Source organism: Netta rufina (genome assembly GCF_964035555.1).
Source record: "Netta rufina genome assembly, chromosome: 12".
NCBI lineage: Eukaryota > Metazoa > Chordata > Aves > Anseriformes > Anatidae > Netta > Netta rufina.
In genome coordinates, this window is record NC_140135.1 from 12,377,720 (window position 1) to 12,399,740 (window position 22,021).

The window sequence follows — 22,021 nt, forward strand, 5'->3', positions numbered from 1 at the left end:
AAGCAGGATGCAAAAAATAATCATCCTCAACTAGATTACATACTTGATTTTATTCCTGAGGTCTACCCCAGGGCCTTCATTCTTCCAGCTGAGGTGGTAGAAGCAGTGGGAGCCACTTCCACTGAACTTGTGTGGCGTTCCCTTGATGGTACCCAGAGAAATCAGCTGCGCTGTCTGACTGCAGATGGTTCCTGTGAGACACAGCTAGGAGGATGGGTCTGTTGAAAGCTCAGTCCAGTGGGTCTGATTTAGACCTCTCAGGGCAGCTGCTTTCAGATCTTTAATGAACTATGTGCTGTCTGTTCAACCGAGAAACACCTCTGAACCCCTAAAAAGCCAGGCCTCAACTGTCACACAAAATTCTTCTCAAGTAACAGTTTTGGAGACACGCTGCATCACACTAATACAGGCACTGTAAATGGATGCCATGGAGGCAAAGGTATTCCTTGCTGCTTGTGCATCTCCTCGGTGCCTGCCAGGCCACCTTTAATTATGGTTCTTGGTTCTGACTTGCACAAATAAACAGGTAAAGGTGTCAGACTGCACCAGAGGAGGTCACGTTTGCCCAGGAAGTATTGCAGGTAATTACATACAGCCACAGAGGGGCATTAAGGGTGTTTTTGCCTACAGCCAGAATTGTTTGAATTCTTCCCTTGGAGATGCTCAGTTTGATTTCTATTATAGTAGTATAATAGAAATGAGTCCAAATCAGATCAGTTATAGACACTGCTGATGGTACATCTTAAATTGTCACTGCTTGTTTTAACATTGTACACTTCATTCCAGGCATAAGCTTTTCCATAGGTTTTAAGTAGGGCAAAAATTCCTCTTTTAGTTGAATCAGACCTTAATTAGATCAATTTCCAATGACCATTTCCAAGAGGTAGTTTGCGTGCAAACACCCTGCTTTGTAGGCTGAGTTTGCTAGCATAGATGAAGGCTGATCCATTTAAGTTGGTCTCAAGTTTTATTTTACTAAGCTAAACATTGTGTTATAGCTCAGTTGAGCTAGGATGAGTATGGGTATAAATCTTCCTAAGTCAGCAAGAGCTGACCTGAAAAAAAATAAAATAAAAATTGGTGCTGTGCTCTTCACAAGTCTTCTCCTTTTATCAATCAGTTTTGTGCAGTGTGGTTTCACCTTAGAGGATTTGGGTACTTACCCTGAGATACTCACAGAGTGCTCCAGAAGGTGGCATCGCAGCAGCAGTTTCTGATTTACACATCACTGGAAACAACAGGGCGTGCTGGTTGTTTGCTCTGCAGCTGCAGTTTCTTCTTGCTTCTGAGACCATAAATGCATCCTCCAGGGCAGCAGTTCACAAATCCGCCCCCCCCTCGAGCCTGTATCTTGTGCCCTTTCTTCTAATCTGATAATTTCTTAACTGTCTGGGAAGCAGCAGCAGTCTAGATGAGCAAGGGCAATGCAGTGTGTCTTGAAACCTTCCCCTGACGCTGCACCTAGGGCTACCTCCCTCCGTACAGTTTAAGAAGTGTTTCTCTGCTAATGTAGTGCTTGCACTGAGTGTTTTGGAGAGGCAGGAAGAGGGGCTGGCCTGGCCTCTAGCACTTAGGTCAAGCCCAGAAGAACTGAAGCAATCACAGTAATCAGAAATCAAGGTAATTGGAAGAGGACCGAAGCTCATTAGAGGATTGGGCAGAAGCTTTTGTCAAGTAATGCACTGGAACTAAGAATAGGGAGGAAATGCCACTGACAGCTCTGTGGTGAGCCAAGTGTGGTCCCAACAAGATATTGCTAGTCACACAGTCATCGCCTTCTGCATGCTTGTACCATTAGCCGCTGCTACGCTGACTGACCCAAACAACTCCATGTTCTTAATTAGGGTTAAAAATCCCAAGTCAAACAACATGCCCCTCATTTTGGAGGCAAGGGATGTAAACAACCACTGGAGAACAGGCAGTGCTTAAGGATTCTTCAAGGAAAGAGGCTCCTTTAGTATGACAATGACGTTATCTTCCTCACAGCAGATGCTTTAGAGCCATGAATCCTGCTGTGAAGGGCTGAGGGAAGCAGAGGAGAGTAATCCGTGCAGCTTATGCTGCCAAGCCTCAGTAGCAAGAGAAGCCACGTACAACAGCTACCCAGGTGCCTGCATCTCAGGCACCAATGAGGAAAAACTTTCAGAGAAAGCTGTTACTAAATTCCCTGTAAAACCCTCTCCCAGTAGCCTCACAGATACTGTGCTCCCATGCTTAGTAAGGACCAGAGGGTTAATTAACCAGAACCACAGAGACAGAAATGTGCAGTTCCAGAAGAGAAAAAAAACCCTTCAAGGTTTAAGAAACAAAAATCCTCTCACCTTTGAATTAGCTCAGCTAAATGATGAAACAGATTCAGACAGGAATGTGTAATGATTCCCCATTAGGCACACTTATCTTCCAGTGAACACTCCTGTTCTCTGTATTTTAAAATACTAGAAAAAGATAATTGTTGTATTTACAGCTTGTCTTCTGCTGTATAAATAAACCCATAGAAGGATGCTCTGTATTAGCTGGCCTATGTATACACACAGGCATACATACACACACTCTGCTGCCTTTCCATCCAACACAGAAACAACGATGTAGCAGCACACAAACCCTATTATTTGACCCACCTTCACAGAGCAAACTCCATACGATTCAAGCTGCGACCCAAAATACATTTACTGCATCAGCTCATCAAACTGAAATCACCCTGTGTGACAGCAACCCAAGGGAGCTTTTCGGTGGCCTGGTTATGGCTGGAAATAAAGGCGGCCACTTCCTTTTCTCTTTTGGGCTAGTGCTCAGTGACCACTTCATAGTATGAAACTTCTTTAAAGCAAAAGAAAACAAAAACAGTACGGTGCTTTCAACACCTAAATTTGCTGTGGAGGGACCTATCGATAACTGTTAAGACCAGCATCAGAAAACAGACCTGACACACAATGAAAGACTCCACAAGAAGGTCTCAAAGACAGAGTTCTTTGCAACTCTCTGTTTATTAAAAATATACGTCTCCTTGGAAGAAACACTGGTAACCAACTAGTGTTGTCATGATCGATTCGATACTGTCAGCTATGCCATGGAGTACATCAGCTTTTTCTCCATGTGACTTAATGAGAGGGAGACAGGCTATTAGAAAAAAAGACAAGACAGGAACCAACCGTGTGTCTAGCATCTTAAGCACTTTTGTTTCACTTACTCCACTTCTCCAGAGACTGATGTCTACAGCCCCTGGAGCAGGACCAGCGGGGCAGGGCGCTGGATGCTGAACAGGGATCCACGGCCAAAAGTTCGCTCCCTTAGGGCAGGTCCTGTTGGCAGCAGAATCCTTCCTCCACTCCCGTGCGAGCAGCAGCGCCTCTTCTGCAGCCCTGCTTGCTGTCCCAGGAGGCTGCTCAGTCCCTGCAGGGCTCCTCGAGGCAGGGCAGCTTCTCACCAGAGCACCCGTACAACCTCACAGCAGCTCTGAGCGCTGTGCCCTGTGTGCTGCGCACCCACTGACACCGCTAACCATTGCCATTGGGGAAGGGGCCTGGCACCCAGTGCATTCACTTACCCCTGGATAAAAGGGCGAGGCAGAATGGGCCAAGACTTACCTGCTTATGCTCGCGGTGACTGCCTTTGTTCTGGTGCATGTCTGAGAAACAGCACTGGCAAGGTCTTTGTAAGGACAGAGGGCTCCTCTACCTGTACTATGAGTACCTGAAAAAGCAGCTCAAGCTCAGCGGCTGTGAGAGTTTCCCCACAGCTTGCCACAGGGCTCTCTTCCCACAGTGCAGCCCCACCCCAGCGCAAAGACCAAAGTTTCCTCCAGGTTGGACACTTCTGCATTTTGGGCCAACTGTCTCAGCGCTTGCAGCTGCCTCCTTTGAAAACTCGCAGCGCACCGAGACCAGCGCAGGGCTGCATCGCCCCGTCCCCACGGCAGGACAGGTTCCCAAGGTGAACTTGAGCGAGGGAGCAGAGCCCAATTTCAGTTAGAGGATTCCTGCAGAGGTGTCAGGGGCAGAACCAGGCGAGGTTCTCCCTTCCCTGCCTCTCCCCAGCTCGCAGCGCAGGGAGCACGGCCCTTCCTCCGGCAAGGCCACGGCCGCTCGCACAGGAAGCAGAGCGGTGAATTTGGCACGCAGAGAGGGGGGCAGGGAGGTTTTCTGTTGCTGCTCAGCTGTTACTGATCTGGAAAAGCGTGAGCGTCCATCCAAGGCACAGCTGGGGGCTTTTCCTGTCAGTGGCTAACGCCAGCGTGCTGCCACAAGCCAGAATCCCTGCGCCTGTGACCGCCGGTGCAGGGCCAGCCCCTCTCCCAGGTTTTCGACAGCAACACAGGACAGCGAGTACATTTGTTTCATGTGGCTGGTAGAGTATTTCCTAACTAAACACCGCAGGTCTAGATTCTATTTACAATAGAGCCAGCTTAAAAAATAAGTTAAAAAACTGGATTTTATACCCGTTCAGTTCATTATTAACAAGAGAAAAAAAAAATGGGATAATGAAAAAAAAAGCCAACACAGCAACACAATATGGTTTTGGTTTAACATCAGCTTAAAAAAATAGAACCAAAAGGAAACCTCTCATGCAAACACGTACGGTGGTGTGTAAAACAATGTGCAATTTAATACGTAGCATCAGCCATTCTCTTGCTCTGCAGCCTCCTGCTCAGTCAATGCCTCCCGGCCTCACCCAGCTCAGCGGCCGCTGCTCCTTGCTGGGTCGCTCCGGACCTCTGGTCCCTTCTGCAGACGCAGCGTCCCGGTCTCTGCTCTGCTCACAGGCCTGGGGTGGCTGGCAGGAGGCCGGCGCGGACGGGAGACGCTCCCAAAGCACGTGGTACCGGCTTCATCTCTTCCTGCCCAAGTGGACTCCCTGTGCCCAGCGGCTGGGACAAAGAAACTGAAAGATCCTTGCAATGATACAGTACCTTTTAAGAGGTCCCTCAGGTTTCCTAGTCCACACACACACACATATATATAATATATATATAATATCTTTCTCTATATTATATATAAATTACATATACAGATAAATAAAATGCCTTCTGCTGCCTTTCTGTCGCACTGTTCAGAGCTGCTAGACAGTCACACTTGGAAAAATGCCCCTGGAGCTCTGATACCAGCTCATGTTCTCAGAGTCCGTTGTTTCACTTGTTTCTTACATTAGTCCTTAGCCGCCTCCTCCCATCTTGATTCTTGGTTTAGTTAATAATAATAATAATAATAATAATAATAAAAAACAACTCTTGAATGGGTTCTCATCTGTCTCTAATGGAGCAGTGGGAAGGTCCATGCAGGAATGGTAGGAACAGTCACGTGATGAATGAGATCAGTTCATCCCAACAAAAGAAACAGGACTAGAAAACTCAATTTTGCGACGATCTAAAAAAGGGGGCAGGAATAGTTTTCATATCCTCCCCCTTGGGGCAGAGGGCTCGGGTGGGGTGGGATTTCAGAGGTCTTCTGCTTACAGGGAAGCAGGTGGGGGTCATCTTCAGAGTTTCTCTGGGGACGGGACCCAGATGTAGTGCCCGGACTGGTCCTCAATGATCTGTTTGATTTTGCTGTAAATCTCTTCAAGAGAGTCTCCTTGTACGATGGCTGAAAGAGGAAAGAACAAGGAAGACCCTGAGCGTGGGGCAGCGCTTCGGCTTCTCGGCCGGGAGCTACGGGAAGGGCCTTCACTCTGCAGCCAAGGGGCCGGGACAGCGCAGCCAACGACCAGCACAGCCCGTGTCAAAGGAGCTGTAACAGGCACGCGGTGACACAGAGGGTTAAACCAGTGTGTCCAAGGGGATTAGCGAGAGATCGGGCTGATCCCACGCTGGCACAGCTACTCGCGCGTGTGAAGTGCCAGCCAGGCTCTCCACAAGGGCTGCTAATCAGCTTTGCGAACCGTGTCACCCAGCCGTGCCGAGGCTCTGGGCAGCTGGCCGAGGCTCCACGGCACAGAGCAGGGTGTGAATGTGCAGCAGCACAGCAGCTTGGCCAGAGTAATTGCCTCCATGCGTGCCCCTGCTCTGCTGCGATGCGCAGGAGGAGCCTTGCTCGGATTATCCAGCGCATACCCTCAGGTGCTGGATTTGTCCATCCAGCCTGGTCTCCTGCTGAGGACTCCTCGTGTTTGTTACTTGCTCTACTTCGGGATGGGAATTGCAGCACTGTCGTGCTGGAAAAGGCCAGCTTACGTGTGTTGCTCCCAGCAGTAACGCTTTCCCAAAGACCAGCTGCAGTCCTGCTGCTTAGCACGGATGCAACGCTAAGAACTTCACCGTGTTCCCTACATCAGGAGAGGAAGATGTACACGGTGGGCCAGCACTTTCTGGTAACTCTGCCTACCTCTGCAGCCAAGCCAGGGCTGTCCTCCAGTGTCTCTGTTCCCCAGTTACAAGTTCCTGGCACAGAACTTCCTACTGCACCCAACTTACTGCCCATTACTGACTGCTTTCAACTGGGCTGGGGCTCAGCCAAGAGCATTCCTTCCTCAGGTCAACTGCAAGCTTACTGCCGTCGTGCAGCCTCACGTGGACATGCTGAGGGTTTGGCAAAACTACGGCATGTGTTTCCTTTGTGTTCTTCCTGGAAAAGCAGCCTGCAGCTCTGGAAGTGCTCCCCAAGAAAGGAGTTCTGGGGAAGGCGTTTATGCTGTGTGTGCTGATACATTTGCAGAGATCCATTTTTGGAAAACATTCTGCCTGTGATTTTTCATGGTAACTGTTAGGTGGGCAATGCAGTATTTGACAGGATTATCATTCCTCAGCTTTAGAGCAAACAGTTACCACAATGGAGAACAGAAGGAAGACCAGTTCCTCTGCCTCTCTGCCTGTCCGTGATTTTCCAGAATTAACCACATGCTGCAAACATTAGTTCCTTAATGCACTAGGATGCCTTTGCCATGAGCAGCTCATCCCTGCAAGCACGAACTACCAGGCAGCCCCTGACTTTCAGAAAAGACTACTTAGGAAGTCAGCCAAACTTCCAGTCCTTTTTGGAAGATGTTTTGTAATAACCCTGGACAGTCTCCACCATTTAGGTCACTAATTCTTACATTTCCTCTTTAAAAAGACTCTTCTCTTTTTGGAAATGCTCTCCTCTCCCCAGTGTAGGGAGTTTTATTTCCTGCAGCCTTATAGCACCTTCAATCTATGCTGTGCTTCCCTGAGCTGTTTTTTTTTTTTTTTTTTTTTTTTTTTTTAATTACTGTTACTAAAGTTGGTGATAGGCTTTCACAAACTCCGAAAATCTTGCCTGACAGCTCCTCTCCTCTAGAGCTGGTTTACTCTTATCCGCTGATCTCTGAGCAGTCCCTTTGCACAGCCATGCTGGCAGAGTGCCATCTCTTTTTGCTTTGATGAAGCTGGACATTTTCTCATGACCCTGCAGTAAGACAGTGCTGGCAGAGGTCACGGCTGCCAGCTAGAAAATATTAAATCAGACACAAACCTACTCGGGACGCTCACCTGTAAAATACTCTCCAAATTCTTGCTCGAGTTTCATGGCTTTGTCAAAGACCTTGTTGGCCTGTTCGTACGTCTGTCTCCGGTTCATCTCCCTGTCATGCACAAAAAATAGAAACTCAGCTCTCTTTCTTAGCAACGAACAAAAGCAAAAATATCCCACAGACCCAGGGTGCCTGGGAAGCCTCCGCACATCAGAAATGGAAGCTGCATGAGACCCAGTTTACAAAGGCAAGAACCTTCCCCACACACTCTTTATTGCCTTGGCAGTTCACCCCAACTTCCAGCAGTGAAGTCCTTCCCACTGCACCATAACACAGAAATGCATGGAAGTCCAGGCAATCCTCTGAATTTGCAAGACCACTGAAAAAAATCTCCTTGCTTTTCCAAAGCCCATCACCACCCTCCTTGCCTAGGTTCCCTCACGTTCATGTAATACCAGAATTAACAATTCTACCACTGCTGCCTTGAGAAGGGGTTTTCCCAGTCCCCTTGGTACCAGCAGAGCCTCTTCTGACCTTAAAGTTCACCTCTAGCTACAGAATTTCCTCACAGATAACATTCTCTGTTGATACTTGGAAGACTTGCAAGCTCAGATCTCACACCCTTCCCAGGGCCACAAGCAGCAGAAGGTTCCCCTGAGGGGCACAGGAAATGTCTCCTCCAGCTGTGATCCATCACCCCAGGCTATCAGCAGCTCTCCTGGCTGGTCTCAGGGCCCAGGTGAGCAGGTTACATTAGGCATATTTGCGAGCATTTGTACACTGCCCACAGAAAATTCTCTGGTGCAAACAAAGGGCTTTAAGCCACAGCAATACATGGAGCCTGGATGCACCATGGCATTAGATGTGGAAAAACACTGCAGAGACAGTAACGGGCCCAGCAATTCTTAAGGGAAGAGAAGCTGAAGGAAATTCCAGCACCAGCAACCACCTCTACCGCTTTCTAAAAAGTAGAGGCAGCAGAAATACGAACCCTTGACTTGCCAGGGCTGCTCACCCCGGAGAGGCAACAGCAGGTGTCGTTACACTTACATGAGAGCTTCGATGGATTTTGGTTTGATGAAAATGGCAATGGGATAAAGTTGTGCTTGTTGCAACCTCTTGATAGCATTGCCAGATACATCCAGGATGCAGTGCTTCCCCTGGAAAGGAGACGATCAGGATCAGACCTACCCACACAGTCTGCTCTGTGCAGAAAACAGCTTGCTCATACAGACGCGCTTGCAAAAGAGAGGAGCCACAGAGATGAAACACCAGTCCCGAGACACGGGCCAACTCCCAGTGCCCTCACATTCCCATCTGCTTAGGGCAGGACAGCAGCAATGTGAGGGGACTGATTTTTTCTCTGAATGCTTGAAAAGCTGTTCACGAGTCATCAGCACACCCCAGCAGTCCTGCACAGGAAACATTTTGGCTCCTCTGAGAGCAGCCAGGCAGCTTTGTCCTGTGAAATCCTTAATACGAGCTGGGCTTTTGAGCATTTTTTGGCCATGAGTTGGGCCAGACCCCGCCTGGCGCAGTGACAGCCCCCGCCTCAGGAAGGCTCAGCCCTTCACACTCACCCTCTCTGCGACCGCCCGCACCGACTGAATGCTGGTCCCGTAGAGATTGTCATTGAACTGCCCGGCCTCTATGAACTTATTGTCCTGAATATCCTTCTCCATCTGTTCTCGGGATACGACGAAGTGGTAGTCTTGCCCATCCACCTCGTTCTCGCGCCGAGGCCTGGTGGTGTCTGGAGGAGAGCAGGCCTCAGGAGCGACCCCAGAGCAACCCACACCAAACCTGTGTCCCCACAGCCCTCCTCCTCCTCACGCCCGGACCCGCAGGTCGCTGAGCCACCGCCCTCCCCTCCCTGCGGCAAGGCCCAAGCACCTGCTGGGACTTACGTGGCACACAGGAACCAAACTTGTGTGGGAATTCGGAGATGAGGTCATCGTTAACTCGGTCCTTCGTTGGCCCCAGGATGATCACTGGCCTCGCATAGTGAACTGCGAACACAAGCCACACTGTGAGACCAGGTCTGCGCTCCAGGAAGCCCCATGCAAGTTTATCTCCTCCTGGATGTATTCAAAATCTTTCTGGTCTGACCCTAATGATCTGTGTGGGCAGGCAAAATGCTGCTGTGAATGCATCTCCTCATCTCCATCCCCCTGCCAGCACGAGGCTGACCCAGGGGAAGGAGCTGCCCCGGGGCAGCGGGCGCCAGCCCGCACACTGGGGAAGGTGCCGAGGCTCTCATAGGTCACAGATCAGCCAAGCTGCTCCACTGCCTGGGGCATGAAGCAGACAGCCAGGACATCTGGATGTGAGCTAGAGGGCTGAAAGAGTCTGATCCTGCTCCTGGCAAGGACAGGCTGCTGAGGCAGGGACTAGAACAGAATCACCCAATATCCTGCGTTGGAAGGGGCCCACAAGGATCATCGAGTCCAACTCCTGGCTCCACACACAACCACCCAAAAACCAAACCCTACATCTGAGAGCGTTGCCCAAATGCTTCTTGAACTCCAGCAGGTCCGGGGCTGTGACCACGTCCCTGGGCAGCCTGTCCCAGTGCCCGACCACCCTCTGGGTGCAGAACCTTTCCCTAACCCCCAGCCTGACCTTCCCCTGTCCCAGCTCCATGCTGTTCCCTCGGGTCCTGTCGCTGTCCCCAGAGAGCAGAGCTCAGCGCCTGCCCCTCCGCTCCGCTCCCCTCGTTCAGCCTGTGAAAGGGGAGCTGAGGCTGTGTGAGAGGGAGGGGACTGGAGCAGAAGAAATGATCCCACCCTCAGCTGGGGACCAAAACCCAGCTCGGTTTTAGCTCTGGCTCTCCCTTGGCTGTTGTTTGACAGACCAGGTTGCAACTCTTCTTTGGTGACTACAAAAGGGTTTGTGAACGAGGGCAGGGAAACACCCAGAAGGCAGCGTGCACGCAGGTCCCCTGCTGCATGCAAATGCCCCGCACTGAAGCAAGCAGCCAAGAAACTCCACTGATTTTCACTCTATCTCACCACAGGGGCAGGCAAGATCGTCCTGGCTACCCACACAGTGCAGCTGTGAGCAGGGACACGGGCTCTGATGCCCATGCCCAAGCAGGACAGCTCAGCACCAGGACTTACTTTCTTGCCGTGTCACCGGTTCGTATGACAGGATAGTGTCCTCTTGTCCTTCTGAAACAGAGCCAAGGAGAGGCACGTGAGCACCAGCAGCTTTCCAACCCCAGCCACCTCAGACCCTGGGGACGGGCTCTCACGCCCACCCAGCAATCAGCCCGTTATTCACAGTAATTATTCACACATCAGTTCTGGGGTTGGCCTCCTCCTTCCCTCCCCTCCACTGCACGCTCGGACTTGGGCAGGCACAGCCAGTGGGTGTGCTGCAGGTACTCAGAGGACCTGCTAGGGCTAACAGGAGCACTGGCTGCAGCTGGACCCAAAATGCTCTCAGACAGGCTCAGGCTCTGGGAGCCACTCGTGCTCCAGACCCAGCACCTGGCCATTGCCGAGGACAGGTCCTCTGTGGGCTGGGAAATTTGCCACCAATTCTGCACGGCCAGGGGAGCCTGGGGAACCAGCCAGGCTTGCTCCTGACCCCTGGGAAGGGAGCTGGCCACAGCATCTTGGTGTCACCAGCAGGAAGGACCAGCCTCCGAACAGAAACGCCACTGGGACAGGACGAGACGAGAGCGCGCACACACACACACACACACACACACACGGAGGTGAGACAGCAGGAGAGGTGCATACTTACTGGAACTGCTCTCGCTGTCACTGGTGTTTGATGTCACGCCCTCTGCAAAGCAACCAGAGAGACCCCCTTGAGACCGAGCGCTCGCCACGGGCACAAGAGCTGTCACCCGGCGCTAGTGACGGAGGGCAGGGAGCCAGGCGGCACGCAGGTGGCACCGGCGGCACGGAGAAAACGGGTCCTGGGAGCGGGGGTGCCAAGGCAGGATGGCATCTCTCGCCCTTTGTTGCTCTCAGGGGGAAACGGGGGACGTGCAAGGGGAACTTCTTCTGCTTGGCTACTCTGGAGGGATGGCAGAAGGAGCCGGGAGCGGGGCTGAGGGGCAGGGCTGGCCCAGGCGCGGGAGGGAGCGGGTGCAGCATGCACACGGAGGGCTGGGGACAGGGGAGCCTGCCTGCGGGGACAGGGCTGGGACTCACAGAGACAAGACAGTGACAGGATGGGACAGAGTTCGGGGCTTTGCTTGCTTCGGTTGATCCCAGTGCTGTGACCTCCCCGCACAGGCTGGCGGCCGCTCTGCTGCTGCCTGTCCCCAGCCCCACAGGGGCTTTGGGAACGCAGGGAGCGGGAGCTGCAGCACAGCAGGGAGAGCCGAGGAGCTGTTGTGGTGGAGCTCTGAGTGCACAGGCAACCATAGGCCTCCAGAGGAAGGCAGCAAGATGCTTTCACCTGCCCCTGAGGGAAGCTGGCTTGGGCACAGCCACCTCCCCACCGGCAACCAGCGGCTCCAGGGCTCCGAGAATGGAGCAGAGCCAGCAACCAGCCCGGCTGGGTGCAGGGGAGGAGGCACAGCTCCCCCCGGGTGCTGCGGGCAGTCCCCTCACACGTGCTTAGGGCATGGCAGAAATCCCCAAGCAAACTCCCCGTCCCCTCTCCCGTGCAGCAGGCGGCACCTCCGAAAGCCCAGGACCCTCTGCTGGGAGAGGCAGCAAGCCCGCGGGGTTCCTCGTGCCCTGCACCCAGAGAAGCACGAACCTCCCCCAGGCACCACCAGGCATGCCAGCAACGGAAAGTGAAGGATGCGCATTGAAATTCGACTTACTCAGGTTCTTTGCTCCATAATAATCGTCACTTAACCCAGGGAAGTCCTGATTTCACAGACAGCGAGAAGAGGGAGAGGGGCAGAGGAGAGCGCGGGAGAGGGGCGGTCAGAGAGAGGGGAAAAGAAGACAGAGCCAGATGAGCATTAGTGACAGGAGTGCGGAACGGCCCAGAGCTGCAACTGCAAGTGAGGTTAAGAAACGTTTCTCGGAGGTGACACGGGCAGCACAGTGCCGACGTCTCACCCCGTGCTGCCGACCCCCCCAGCACCCAGCCGGGTGCACCCACGCTGCCCCCCAGCCCCAGAGGCCACCGAGGGCCCCTTGCTCTGCTGCTCCAGGGCTTGGGAGGGAAGCGTGGCCGGGGCAGAGCTGCCAGCAAGCAGCTCCGAGGTGTTTCTCTGATGCCCCGCTTGTTTTTTTTCATGAGGTACAGAAGATCTGTCTCCCCTAAGCCTCTCTAGAGGGGAAAAGCGCACTGCTGTACCTCTGATGGCACGGCAGGGGGGCAGATTTTTCCCCACGTTAGCTGCCCGTGCCCCAGCACTTGCACAGGCTGCGAAAACCAGGGGGAAAGGACCCCCTGCTGCAAGCAGCACACCGGGACAGGCAGCGCAGCAGCATGTGGCTGCAGGCTTCTCTGACGTGGGCTAGCGAAGAGCAGAGCCTGCCCCGTGCCCGTGCCATATGTCCCTGCGCCGCAGGGCTGGCTGAGAGCAGCACCTCAACAGCCTTCAGCTACAGGCACTGTGCTGACCTGAGCCTGGAGGGCTGCGACATGGAAACCAGGCTCTGTCAGCACCCCTGCCCCGCACCATCTCCTCCTGGAGCTCTGCTGCTCAGCCACCTCCAGCACAGGGTGCCTGCACCCCGCCACAAAGCAAGGGGAGCCAGGAGGGAACAAGCTCCCTGTGGCTGAGCCTGTCCTCTGCAGACAGGTCTGTTTGATCAGAGATTTTCCAGCACGCCACAGGCAGGGGTCTGCTGTGAGCCCAGCCGCATGCTCTGCTGGTTCCTGGACACCACCAGCATCAGGCTGGGTGCTGAGGTCTCTGCCACCCGCTGGCAGCCTGGCTGAGGGACACGGGCAGTGTCCTGGAGCAGCCTGGCTCCAGCCACCCCCCTCTGCGTGCAGCCCAGGAGAGCAGCTGGAGGGGATGCACTCACTGCGCTGCCACCTGGGCACGGGCACTGCTCTGCCTTGCCCACCTCCTCTGCTCAAAGCTGCAAGGACTGCAGCTCTCCCCATGGGTGCTTGCTGAAGGATTGGATGCAGTTTAGCATCTGGAAAGAGGAGGAGCTGGGTGAGGTGAGCAGCTGTGCCCGGCAAGGGCAGGCTGTTCTGTCCTTGCGCTGGAGAGCGGGGAACGAGCCCTTCCCAGCCCCGTGCTCGGTGCAGGGGGAGCTCTGTGCTCGGCAGCTGCCTCTCAGCTGCTCCGCACCAGCCAGCTTTCCCCATGCTCTGGGCCCCAGCCTTCCTGATGTCAGGATTTTGGGGCAACAAGCCGAACGTTCTGCCAAATTAAAGAGCAGCTCTCAAGCCTGGAGGTGTCCCCAGCTTACACCCCGCTTCTCCCACCCTCCTCGACACCCGGGATGTGTCTGTGCACAGCCCGGCCTGCAGGGAGCAAGCAGCAGCAGCAGCAGGAGCCGCAGCACAGCCTGCCCTCGCTGGAAGCCCCGGGGCCTAGGTGAGAGCTGGGTATTCCCCAAAATTTGGAGCCAGCTACCGAAGACGTGCCTCAGCCGCTGCGTGTGGGCAGCGCCTCTGCCAGCGAGGGCACGCGTCCCTCACGCCCACGGGGTTTCACCCCCTGGAGGGGCTTTGAGGCTGTCAGGAATACGTAGCCCACAGGCACGTCTACGGGAGGCAGGAAGCACAGGCAGGGCATCCCCAGCCCCTCAGCCCCTAACAGGACAGGAGACAAGCTTCTGTACAGCTCAGCCGGCCCCTTGCTCTGGGAGGGGAGCAGCCCTTGGCAGGCAGAGGGAGGGAGCAGAGCCCACAGCACACGGGAGAGAGCAGGAGGAGGCAGAGCGGAGATCGAGGCAAGTGTAAAGTCGTGAAAGGATGAAGACATCAAACATGAGAGAGAGAAAGAGAGAGCCAGCCCGTGCACAGAGACACGGCCAGAGGCAGCTGGACTTGCAGCAGCTGGGAGAGCCTGCCTGTGCACAGGTCTCGTGGCTGGGACTTCAGTGGGTGCAAAGGGACGAGAAATTCAGCGGTGAGGTCCCTCATCCGGGTGGCATTTGCCCCAAGCGCTACAGAAGCCGCTGCTTTTATTTCCAGCTGGGGCTGTTCCCTAGCTGACGGCATGGCTGAAGGGCACAGAACCTGATCCAAGCCCCACACGGCCACCGAGGGGGAGGCCGGACAAGGTGTCAACACCTTTCCCACCAGCATCCAGCAAGGGGGAAGCTGCTCCTTGGGTCAAATCTGTGCCTGACTGCGCTGGGAGGAAACCTGCCAGTACTGCAGGACACGTACCTGGCCTCTGCCTGCCTCGCAGGAACAGCGCTGTTTGGCCAATGCAGGCAGGTGCCAGGCTCAGCAGCTACAGAAAAGTGCCAAATCTCTCCTCCCCGAGGCAGGAGAGGGGCCGGGGGGGATTGCACGCTTGCCCTCTCTGGCCAGCTGCTACTTACGTTCCTGTCCGCTGCTCTCCTGGGCCAGGTTCTCTTTGCTCTTGTAAAATGGAAACTTTCGAGAGAGGCGGAAACTCTTTTTACGTTTCGTTTTGATCGACTGTGAAGAACATGGAGATGGAAGGGAGGACAGAAAAAACAATGGTGTTTAATGCATGCAAGGAAAATTAAAATGAAGAGACAATGAGGAGCCGTGTCAGGGCGGTTACCCTTAAATGAAATCATGGAGATTACATGAAAACTGTAATGCAGGAAAAAAATTAAGTGCAGAGAAAAATGTGGTTTTTTAGGGATGTCGGGAAGCTGATGAGCCAACGAGCAGTTCTGCAGGAGGAGCAAGGCCGTTCTCCCTGCCTCGGCCGTCCGCTCAAGCGCTCCGTGTGAGGGAAGCCACGCTCTCCTGCACCAGCTGCCTGCAGTCAGCTCCCAGCCACCAGTGCTCTGCCCGGGCCACAGTGGGATGTGCTCCGCTCCCTCACCACTGCCACCACTACGGGTGTCCTTCACCAGCGCTGTCACATCTGCCCGGGCTCCTCTGCTCACCCTCCTGCTGTCGAGGGGACCCGTGCTGGGCCGAGCCAGGTGGACGCGTGCCTGAGGAATTTGAGTCCAATCGCGCTGCTCTTCCCGTGGGGTTGCTCCAGCTGCTGCCGGTGGGAACACGGCACCGGCTGCTGGCACTCATCCTGCCCCCGCTAGCTACCGGCTCGGCGCGCCCTCCTGAGCCCCAGCCCCAGCACTTACCCGGTTGGACTCTATCATGCCGGTCCTGGCGTGGAACTTCACCGTTTTCAACCGCGCTCTCTCCTTCTTCTCCACCCTGATGGGGAGTTAAATGAGGGAGATGCTGCTGGTCCTGCATACCGGCTGTCCCCGCCGGGCCCAGCACGCTTCTCCCCTCGGCTGTCAGGGTGTCCTGAGCACCCACGGGTGGTGGGCCCTCTCACAAGGGGAGCTCCTCTCCATGGAGGGATGGAGGTGGCACCTGCCCCGGGTCTGATCAGGACTAGGGCAGGCTGAAAACCTCACCCAAGGGGTGAGGGAACAAGCCAGCCTTCCTGCTAGGAGGATGGAGGACAGAGGAGATGGGGCACGTGTATTGAAAAACTCCCCCTTGACTCCAGGAGGCCTTCCAAAGGCTGGCTCAGCACTCGAGCAGCAGGGTGGCTGTGTCTGGCTACCAGAGGCAGTGCAGAGGCAGCAGGGCCGGGCTCTGCTCAAATTCCACAGCGCCTTTAACGCCATGCAGAGGCACTGCCCCGAGGTCTGGGGGGCCTAGGCCCTGTGTGTGACAGCTCCTGCTGCTGGGCACTCACCTCTTCTTGCTGGGGATGACCCCGATCTGCTCGCTCTCGCCATGGGGTGTCACGAGCCTGGCTTGCCACCACTCATCATCAGAGGCATTGATGACGTGCAGGATGTCCCCGTAGGAGAAGCTGAGGCCCTGGCTGGGCAAGCAACTGTCCCGGGTCCGGTCATAGTCAAACAGAGCTCTGCGAAGGAACAGAGAGGAGTGAAACCTTCCTCTACCGAGCCTAGCAGCATCAAGGACCGCAAACAAGCACCAGCACTGCAGGTGTCCTAGGGCAGCACTGCCCTCACACCTTTGAGGATTTAAAAACAAACTTTTGGGAAAGCTTCTCCTGCAGCTGACTATGCCGTGCAGCCACCAGTACACCCTTTCTAGCCCAGGGTGAGGTGCTTGACACGAACAGTGTGCAACACCGGAACAACAGTCCTGGACCAACAAACTAGCTCTTGACTTCAGTTACAAGAGGCGCACAAACCACAGAAATGTTGAAGAAGGCTGTGGTTAGCAAGCAGGTAGACAACCATCCAAAGCTCAGCGACCTCAAGAATACAACAGCACATATGCGGTACCCCAGGGCGAACTTTCAAAAAGCCCTCCCTGCTCCCCTCCGCCCACTGCCCTGCATCCTGTAAGCTCACCGTGCCCCCACCAGCCTTATGACACCCTCCCAGCCTGGCTGGGCACAGAGAAGGCACCTCCTGCCCCGCTGCCCATCAGGAAGACAGCACGGGAGGAAAACCCCAGCTGCCCACTCGGCTCCGGGGGTAAGCTGGGTCTCAGGAGCAAAGCCGCAGGCCGGCAGACTGCGCAAGGAAAAGGGAGCAGAGCGTCTGCCCCGCTCCTCTGTCATGACCAAGAAGGCTGGGGAGGCGGATAGGATGCTACAGGATATGGCCATGCCCTGCTGCTGGTGAGCAGTCACACAGAAGACGACTGCAGGGCACGCGGAGCATTCACTTTTATTTACGTACACGGCATTTTATTCCAGAGGCTGAGAATTATGAATGCCTCTCAGTGTTTATCTGCTCCTCCAGCTGTTCCTTTTCAGACTTTTAAATACTTCCTTTAAGGACAAATTTTTAATTTACAAGAGAGAAGCTTCAATATTCTTCAACTATCCAGCTACAGAAGAGATGATTATTTTTTATACCAAGGAAGAGGAGCACTAATGCTCTGCCTGTGCGAGTTATCACACCCGTGCTGCAGCTCTTTGCCACAAGCTGCTTTCAGTGGCTTCCTAACATTTTCTACTAATGTCAGATCTCCACCCAGATCTATTTTCCTCAGACTTGTCCATCCTGCAAGAAATGGAAACACAGGAGCAGTCACGCAGGGCCCTGCTGCTGGCAGGGCAGCTGGGAGCCCCATTTTTGCCCCTGTTTTTCCCCTGTGGCAGGGGCTGGGGCACGGCTAGCACGGGTGCTTACTGCACCAGCAGCCAGCCTCATCCAGGCAGAAAAGAAAGGGGAAAGCCACAAGAACAAAGTCCCTCTGCCCTGCTCATCACCCCCTTCCTCTACAAGGAACCCGGAGGGGGGTCTGAAGCGACACAGCACAAGTGACATTGATCTTCGAGCTGAATCCTTTTACCCGTGGCTACATAAATAGTAAAAGCAACAGGCACGCTGCGCATCAGCCTCCTGCAGGGTTAGCTGCCTGGATAACGCTCTCAAAAATCGCTTCCCCGCTACATTTAACAAGACACCTCTCCTTGCCCGGCACGGCTGACAGGAGTCAGGGCAGGTCTCCCTCCCGGCGGTGGTTGGCAGCTCTGGGTGAGCCGGGGCTCCTCTCTCCGGGGAAGCAGAGGAAGCATCAATTCTTGCACCATCAGGAAAGCTGCTCCTGCTCCCGGCTTCTCTCACCTGTCCTGACCGGCTAAATCACCACGCGGAGTGGCTGCAGGGGCAGCTCCAGCCTGGTTTGCCTTTCACTAAGGCACCAAGCTCGACCCGCAGGACCTTATTTTTGGTGATGGTGTCAACTGGCAAGCTAGGAAGTGCCAGATCATCCTCCAGCCCAGAGGGAACCTTACCAAAGGGACTGCCCCTTCTGAACATCCCCCGAATTGGTGTCCCGAACACTCCTCCCACCTCCCAGGCACCACAAGTGGGCAACAGCCCCCGCCCGCATGAGAGCTTGTGAGTTCAAATACCAGATGTCATTCGCAAGGCTGCAAAAAAAGGATTTTGGCTGGATCAGCCTCAGAGACAGCTCCAGCAATAGCTCCAGCCAGGACAGGAACAACCCGGGGACTGCTCGGTCATCTCTTATGAAGCAACCTGAAGGCTGGACGAGGTCCTGTGCGTGTGGGTTCGCTCAGCCAGCAGGTCACCCTCCTTTTTCCAGCTTGCCCAAGGCTGTGGCTCACCTGCTGTAGCCGAGAGGCTCTCGTGCTCGGTCCCGCAGGAGAACAGGAATGAGAGCGGCCCCCAGGCGCAGCACGTGGCACCAGAGCCGGCAGCGAAAACACTGCAGGGCCCTTCAGCTGGAGGCAAGCAGCCCTCACAGGCACCTGCTCCCTGCCAAGAGATAAGGCTGCCTGCGTGCCTGGCACGCCCCTGCCAGACCAGCGCCATTAGGAGCAAGGAGAGAGCGCAATTAGGAGGAAAGAGAGCACAGGGAACAGGCCAGGCAGGTTCCTGAGCCTGCACACAGGCTGCGGGGAGCTCAGCACCAGCCCTGAGCTCACTTTGCAGCACGGGGCACTGACAGCACGCCCCGTGCACCTCCTCTGCCACCAGCTCCCTGAGCGCACAGTGTTGTGCCGCAACCCGTGGAGGGGAGAAAGGGAGAGTTCAGGCAAGCAGGGCTGGGGGAAGAGGAGACGGCACCGGCCGGGTGCTGCAGCCCTGCCCCGTGCTCAGGGCAGCCCTGCCCCGCTCCTCCCAGTGCCTGCACGGGGAATTCAGCACCGGCAGCCCCTGTGCCAAGGTCAGGCTGCAGCCAAACGCAGCAGGAAGAGCCCCGGGCAGGTACGAAGCACAGGTCACCCAGGTACCGTGGGCAGCAGGAGGGCTCCCTGAGCTGATGGGTCACAGAAACAGGTCACGCTGCCAGCTCCTGCTCCACGCATGGGCACAGCGGAGGCATGAGGCACCTCTTCCAGAGGGCCCCAGGGGTGTTTCCCCAAGGCGTCTCCGCTCCGTGGGGCCCACCCTCAGCGCGCACGGCAGCGCACACAGTGAGGACCTGGGGGGCCACAGCACACTACGGCTCCAGGCTCCGAGGACTTTGCCCTGCAGGGACACGATCCTGGCCCCAAAACACAACCTGAGCACCACGGGGCGAGGAGCTGCCCCGGCAGCCGCAGGAAGGAGCTGCACGAGGAGGTGGCGTGCCCAGCTCCGGGCCCCGCTGACGGGGCGCACCGCAGCCTCGCGGGGCTGACTCAAGCAGTTTGGTAGCAGGTCCCGTAATTGATGTCCTGTCCACAACGCAGCAGCTCAGCCGGTTTCAGGGAACCTGCGCTCGAAACCACCCCGCCCAGAAGGGCTGGGGCAGCCCTGGCAGCTCTCACACGCTCACGGGGAGCGTGCGGCAGCCGCCGGAGCAGGGCAGAGCCCCGGGCTGGCCTCTGGTGAGCTGGGGGACCCAGCGAGGTGCTGCCCAGCTCCTGTCTGGCACAGGGCTGTAGATGCCACCAGAGTCACACAGAGGGACACAGCCATGCCCCTTCCTTGTGTAAGGACCCCAGCAAGCAGCGGGCAGCTCTCAAAAGATGTGGGATGCTAAAAAGCAGAGTGAAGGGAGCCTGACAGCGGAGCAGCATTTTTTTGCAGGCCTGCCCTGGCACGTGCAGCAGCTCTCCGGGCAGGGAACAAGAGATTTGCACGCTCATTTCATGCTGGACCCAGCCTAAACCCCTGCTCCATTTATGAGGATGTCACTGCGACAGCGGATCTCGAATCAAGCAAGGCTCTGCAGAGCCTCGTGCAATTGTGAGCTGCGGGAGCCTGCTGCTGCAGTTCTCCCCTGTGCCAGGCTGGGCTCACGCTGGGCACGCCGTCCCCTACCACCCCAAGCCCCTCTGCACAGCACAGCCACGCCACAGGAGATGCAGGCTGAGGCTGAAGCAGCCCCAGCTCTCACCCTCCTCACCACAGGGAAAAAGCAGCGTCCCTTGCTATTGCCAACCCCCATCCGCAACAGGCTGTGCAAGGTGAGGATTTATGGGATTATTTTAATGAGCAAGTTAAAATCACTTGTTAGCTGTCACCACGCTGACTCTCATTGCAAGAGAAGGCGCTGCAGCAGGCTGGGAGGTGGCAGGGGCAGAAGGCAGGAGCCAGCAGCGAGCACGGGGCCGCGATGGCCAGGACGTGCAGCAGGTACAGAGCCAGCGCTGCGCAGCCACTTAACCCCTGCCTGCTCCGCACCTGGCTCCAACCCAAAAGCACATCTCGGGATCAAAGCAATAATCCTCCTAAGAGCTCAGCTCCCCTCCAGCCAGATTCTGCCGCAGGACCAGCAGGGGAGGAGACAGAAGCCAGTTAGTGGGGAGCAGTTAGAGGAGAGCGCGCTGCTGGGGCACAAGCGGGGCTGCTCCAGCTGCTGGAAACCCCAAGAAACCCCAAGCTGAGGGAGCCCCCCACCGGGCTGGGCCACCCCACAGCTCGTGGGTGGGTGGCAATACCCGGAGGGGCCAGGCACCCCTGCCATCAGGGCCTTAGCCAATTGCTCACACCACTGCCTGCGTCCTCCCTTGGGCCCGCTCCGTCCCTCCAGCCCCTGAGCGCTCACCCTGGGAGCTCACCCTGCATGGTGCAGCTCCCAGTGCAAAAGGCATTAAAATGCAGAGCACTCAGCCCTGAAGAACTCCTGTAAAAGCCCCTGCTCCACGCTGCAGGCTTCGTGCCTTGTTTGTAACACTCCCTTCCCTCGCCCCGCAGTGGCAGGGGAGCGTGTCCTCCACAGACGGGCTGCACGGGTGCAAGGATGTGATCCCAGCTGGCGTGGGAGCAGCAGCCCAGGGATGCATTGCTCATCTGTAAGGCCGCACTGCCATTTTCCTTCCTCATTCCCAATTGCCAGGCACACCCAGGGGAACCGCAGACACCTCCTGGAAGGTGCACTCGTGTCAGCAGCGCTGGGTTTGCTGCGCTTCCCCCAGCAGGCACAGCATTACCCTTGTGTGTGCGTGTGTGTGTGTGCTCAGCAACGGGCCTCCCTGCCAGCAGAGCTGTGGCGAAGCAAGAGTGGGTCCCACGCTGAGACCCAGCGAGCAGTTCCTCCCTCAGGTGGAAGGTCCACCTCCTCGACCCAAAGCTTGGCACGAGATCAGAAGCGGAAAGCAGCCACAGAGCTGGGAGCTGGCACCGGGTGTTCTGCCCTGCGTGAGATCTCACATGCGTGCAGGGACGAGGGAGGGCCCCTGTAACAGCTCTGCTCAGCTGCAGCAGCACCGGGGTGCAAAGCCAGCCCGGGTTGAACCATCCCACCCCACACATACACCCAGGGGATGCGGTGGGACAGCACGGCACCCCACGTGCTGCGCATCCAGCGCTGGCAGCAACGACAGGCAGGGAGATGGGGGAGCCTTACCGGACATAGAGGGATCTCTTCTCGCTTGTCCGGAGCGAGCCAGAGCCAGAGCTCATGCTGCTGTTCATCATCTGCTCTCTCAAGTCGTGGATCTTGGACTCGAAGCGGCTGTACTCTGCGGGGAGACAGAGGGTCAGCGCAGGCAGGGGCTGCCTTTAAAACTCCACCACCACCCCAGCGAGCAGCAAGCAGCACGCCAGGTTAACCCAGAAAGCACTGAGAGGCAACCGCAGCCTGGCCACGGGGCGTGTGGCAGCTCCCTGCACGAGCTGCTGCCCTGCAGAGCGAGCCAGAACACAGGGACAGAACG

At 55.9% G+C, this 22,021-nt stretch overlaps 1 protein-coding gene across 6 annotated transcripts in view; it reads right to left on the reverse strand.

The window, feature by feature from the left end:
• Positions 1–5,447: 5,447 nt before the first annotated feature.
• The window catches only part of DLG3 (discs large MAGUK scaffold protein 3), a gene marked incomplete at its 5' end in the record, with an annotated part of 48,704 nt that continues 32,130 nt past the window's right edge, over positions 5,448–22,021 (reverse strand). Inside the window, 11 exons of one of the 6 annotated variants that reach the window (XM_084294344.1) lie at positions 5,448–5,579; positions 7,439–7,530; positions 8,470–8,579; positions 9,000–9,172; positions 9,327–9,428; positions 10,539–10,589; positions 11,170–11,211; positions 14,856–14,955; positions 15,600–15,675; positions 16,172–16,348; positions 21,712–21,826. In XM_084294344.1, coding sequence (XP_084150470.1) covers positions 5,473–5,579; positions 7,439–7,530; positions 8,470–8,579; positions 9,000–9,172; positions 9,327–9,428; positions 10,539–10,589; positions 11,170–11,211; positions 14,856–14,955; positions 15,600–15,675; positions 16,172–16,348; positions 21,712–21,826 — 1,145 coding nt within the window. In that variant the 3' untranslated portion in view covers positions 5,448–5,472. Of the gene's footprint in view, positions 5,580–7,438; positions 7,531–8,469; positions 8,580–8,999; positions 9,173–9,326; positions 9,429–10,538; positions 10,590–11,169; positions 11,212–12,208; positions 12,255–14,855; positions 14,956–15,599; positions 15,676–16,171; positions 16,349–21,711; positions 21,827–22,021 lie in introns of those variants that run through there. The other 5 variants (XM_084294347.1, XM_084294345.1, XM_084294346.1 and 2 more) reach the window with 5 other exon arrangements.